Genomic DNA, 4,601 nt, shown 5'->3' with positions numbered 1-4,601 from the left:
AAAAGCAATGTTGTCCCTGGGCTCAAGCATCTTTAGTTGAGTGGTAGAGGCAATAGCCTTCCTCTTCAGCTGAGAGAATATCAGAATGATGGATACATTGGCGGAAATATGGCCAGAAACATGTTAAAGGATGTGAATTTCCACGCAGCTACTACAAATGCACACACCCGAATTGTGAAGTAAAAAAGTTTATTTGAACGCTCTCATGATGGGGCAAATAACAGAGATAATTTATAAGGGAAACATGATCATCCTAAACCTCAACCAAGCCGCCGATACTCTGCTGGTACTATGATGTCTATACAAAGAGAGAACTGAAAGACAAGGCTTTGTCAGCCAGCCAAGATGGTAATACCAACTAGATGCTTCTCATTGATATTAATTGTTTTTTTATATATTGGGAAAAAATAATCTGTTTTTTCCCTCCCTGATTTTTGCTTTGTAGACAAATCATCCAATATGCATGCTCTGGTGCCTCACATAGCTGAACCCAACCCTAACCCAGATCAATCTCCCATGCCTGCTGATAGTCCAGAGGGTGCTGGCTTAGTGTCAAATAGGGTCAATGATGAGGTTGATGATGATGATGATCCCTTCTCAAAGAGAAGGTATGATAATTTTGGTGGAAGGTCAATGTCCCCCCCCCCCCCCCTTTATGACAAATGTTCCATACTTTTTTCCTGCAACATGTGCTCTCTTCCTGACTTTTAAGTACTTCATTGGGCAGCAAAATGGACATTGGAAATGCTGACATCACTCCTATAGTTAAGCCAATCCGGGAACCACGGGTTGTTGTGCAAACACTAAGTGAGGTTGACATATTGGATGATGGTTACCGCTGGCGTAAGTATGGACAGAAGGTGGTGAGAGGCAATCCTAACCCTAGGTATGTCCTAATTTTAATGAGTAGGCAGCTTAAGCTTGACTAATCAAGATGGAAATATGCCATCCATCAAATGAATTTTTAACGTTAATTGGCAAACAATTTCAATGTTTTGCTCTGTCTAAGCTACAAGGGATTAATATAATCTGGTGTTGTTGAAGCATGTATAAATTATAATCAATTCTGTCATTTTGATGTGTCTTTTGTGACATCATTATGTATGAAATCTCAGTAATTGATTTTGCATGATTATATTGTGAAAGTTAAATGAAATCTTTGTTCTACTTGTACTCCCTCCAGTCCTTATTATGAGATCCTTCTCTATAGTAATAAGGTCCATTGTGACTTGTTCAAAATTTTTTCCCCTAAATAATGCCCTTTACTTTGATATTTCCCAACTAACTAAAAAACCTCTCAACTGATTCATTATCCTTTATTCTGGAAATTTAAATGCATCAACTACTTTTAACTTAATTCCTTAATCAATGCAAAGATATTAACAAGTCACTTATAATGAGGACTGGAGGGAGTATTTTATTTTCATAGATGATTGCATTTAGTATATATGTGGATTTCAACATAAAAGCGGCTGAAAATATTTTTCCCCTTTCCAGAACTTTTGGTATGTGTCTTTCTTTGTTGGTGTTTTTAAGCAAAGTACTGAGTTCAAGCATCAATTGCATGAATGGTTCAATTGAGAAAGTTTGCGGTACTGGTTATAGATGATAGATGCTAAATAGGGGAAGGATCTTGTAAGGATTTTCAGTAGATAATGTTAATGATAACCATGTGGAGAGTGTAGATGATGCTTTTATTGTTAGGGATGCTAAGTAGTAGGATATACTTGTAGGGAATTTCTGTAGATAGTGTGTTTAACATAACAATGTGGCGAGTATGTAGGACTCTCAAGTGGTGTATGTTCCGAATGTTTGGCTTATGCCAGGATTAGGCAGAGCCATAGAGGATATCCCCCAGCTGACTCTTTCATGCAGTTCCACCTCATACGACTCACGAGTCTTCTGTTTTCCTTGCTTTGATATATCAGATACAAGACAGTTGTGAAGTTATAAAAGGTGGAATGTTGATATCACCGAGATTGCTGGTATATGCTACTTGCCCATGGTGTTTGCATGAAAAGCAGGTGGTGATATGGGATATTAGAGAAGAGTTATGTCTAAAATAATAGAACTTATGACTAGAGTAATAAAACACATATTGGTTGTTTAAGTAAGATAAGAATGAAGTAAACACAGTGTTGAAATAAGATGGATCAAACAGCAATGTTAGGCTGTTAGATATTGAGAAAAATGTCTAAACATACACTTCGATCAAAAAAGGAATATATGATTATGGGTGGTACGAATATAGGCTTACTGAGTTGGAAGGAAACACTGAAAAGGATGACAACTTACATGATTGAAGTTTGCTATAAAATGGACAATATCTAGGACTTCTTTATGTTGTAAAATATTTTTTATGCACTCATTTCTTATCGATGGAAAGTCATACTTTCTTTTGGCTTACCTTTATGCTGAAGTGCTTTACTTGTCTGATATCCTGGAACAAAAATAACACGTAGAGTCTTGTTCTTTATAAGTAATCTGGTCCTTTTTGGCACAAAACTATTACAGTCTACTCAAATTTCGATGACGTGATAAAATTATGCCAGATCTCCATATAACAAAGCAGAATGAGTTGGGATACTTTCTATTCTTATTTGGGACTTCAAGTTATTTTTTATTGCCTTGGTTTTGGATTGTTGTAGATGACCCCAAATATGTCAATTATTGATGTCATTTCCTCAAGGTCTTGACTGCTTATGGGCAAGTAGTTATAAGTTTAGCTATATCTCATCCAGTTATCTTGTTCCAGCACGAATAAGTAGAATTTGCAGAGTTGATACTTGGTTCAAGATTCATGCATCTCAATCTGTTCCCTTTTTTTATAACCACATCTCAATCTGTTTGAAGATATAACTGACTTGGCTGATGAATCTCGAGATGTTCTTTGTAATGATTACACTGCGATTGCTTGTCTGTTTGTGCAAGAGTTTGAAAGCATGGAACGAACATTAAGTGTTTTTATGTGGGCTGTGATGCATGCAGGAGTTATTACAAATGCACAAATGTTGGTTGCCCCGTTAGAAAACACGTGGAGAGGGCATCTCATGATCCCAAAGCAGTAATAACCACCTACGAAGGTAAACACAATCATGACGTGCCTACTGCAAGGAGCACTAGCCATGACACAGCAGGACCCACAGTTGCTACTGGGGGGCCAACAGGAATTAGACCAGAAGAAAGTGATTCTATTAGCCTCGACCTTGGGATGGGCATTAGATCAGCTGCTGAAAATATATCAAACAGACAAGGGCAATTGACGCTCTCTGAATTTGGGAACAGTCAAACTCACTCCAGCAATTCCAGTCTCAAGTTTGTTCACAATTCCCCTGCTCCACCATACTTCAGTGTTCTAAGTAGTAGCTCAAATCCATATGGTTCTAGAGAACATCTGAGTGATGGCCCATCTTTGAACCATTCCTCTTATCCGTGCCCTCCCAACATGGGAAGAATACTAACTGGTCCGTGAAGTTGTTCAGAGTGTAGCAGGAAGAAACAGGAATAAAATCTGGGTACAAGTTTGTTTTCATCTTTTCAGCTGGTAAAACTCCAAAAGGTAAAGCATCACATTCTCAATCTAAAGCTGCAAATACTTCTTTCATGCTTTAAATTACCGTCTGAGACCCGCTCTGTAAGTTGCTGGAGTCTGAGTCTCTTGGGATTGACTGAAATCTAATTGCCGTTTTCTGTAATAGCTGTAATTGTAATTCTTCTGTACACATGAAGCTGATATTGAAGTTGCTTCACTGGATACCTTTTGTAATAGAGCTTGAATGGAACTATTTATAAGAAATAACATTTAGCGTTATACTGAATCTCATGATGTAATCAATCAAAACGTTGGAGATTGTTATACGTTCAAAGCTGGAGACTTCAGTCTCATTCATTGCTTTGCCTAAGAGGGTGCATACACTCTATGGCTAAACAGTCTGTGTGATTATGGATAAAATGAACATTTGGTTGGTCTAACGTTGTATTCTCTTGGAACTCGGTTCTCTCTCTATAATTACAAAAATATTGGTAAGAACATCAGGGTTTTTGAAAACAAGTGTAGTTTAGCATTCATGAGGAGATCAGTAGAATATCCATTCTCTTGGATTGTTTATATTTGTTTTATATGATTTAAATTGTTATTTTTTAATCAAACATTATTTTTAGAGTTTGATAACCTCAAGATTATTCCTTATTGTATGTTATATTTCATTCAAAATAAGCAATTTTTGTGCACATAACACTCTGAGTGGCAAAATGAAGCAAAATTTTGAAGTCAATGTGTGTAATTCTTTCCCTCGTTAGTTAAATGTCAAAAAATTCACTGAGATAAGGAGATGGCTAAGTTCCATTTTGACCATTAAGTCCAAATGGGACCTGACGTTGATATTAATGGAAGCACAGACTCAAGCTTACTGACAAGTCAAATGGAAGACAATGACAAGGGGATGATTCATAATGCAATTGATCTGGTTGAGTAAAGGGAAAAAAAACATTCAACGATTAAAATGAAGAAGAGGGTTAATGCAAATTTTGGTTCATCAAGTTTGTTTTTATTTTAGTTTTGATCTTTTAAGTTTTAAGTCATAGATTTTAGTTTCTCAATT

General features: G+C 36.6%; 1 protein-coding gene across 1 annotated transcript; it reads left to right on the top strand.

Annotated features, from left to right (window-relative positions):
- The first annotated feature begins 312 nt into the window (after window positions 1-312).
- Window positions 313-3,866, top strand: LOC114717482 (probable WRKY transcription factor 20). The gene is made up of 4 exons (XM_028902622.1): window positions 313-348; window positions 446-608; window positions 728-886; window positions 2,989-3,866. The coding sequence occupies exons 2-4, from the start codon at window positions 460-462 to the stop codon at window positions 3,470-3,472; spliced, it is 792 nt and encodes a 263-aa protein (XP_028758455.1). The 5' UTR covers window positions 313-348; window positions 446-459; the 3' UTR covers window positions 3,473-3,866.
- The last annotated feature ends 735 nt before the right edge of the window (window positions 3,867-4,601 follow it).

Source organism: Neltuma alba, unplaced genomic scaffold, assembly GCF_004799145.2.
Source record: "Neltuma alba isolate B1F8T4 unplaced genomic scaffold, ASM479914v2 tig00011739_pilon, whole genome shotgun sequence".
In the NCBI taxonomy this organism is placed as follows: Eukaryota; Viridiplantae; Streptophyta; class Magnoliopsida; order Fabales; family Fabaceae; genus Neltuma; species Neltuma alba.
This window is presented reverse-complemented; position numbering and strand designations above follow the sequence as displayed.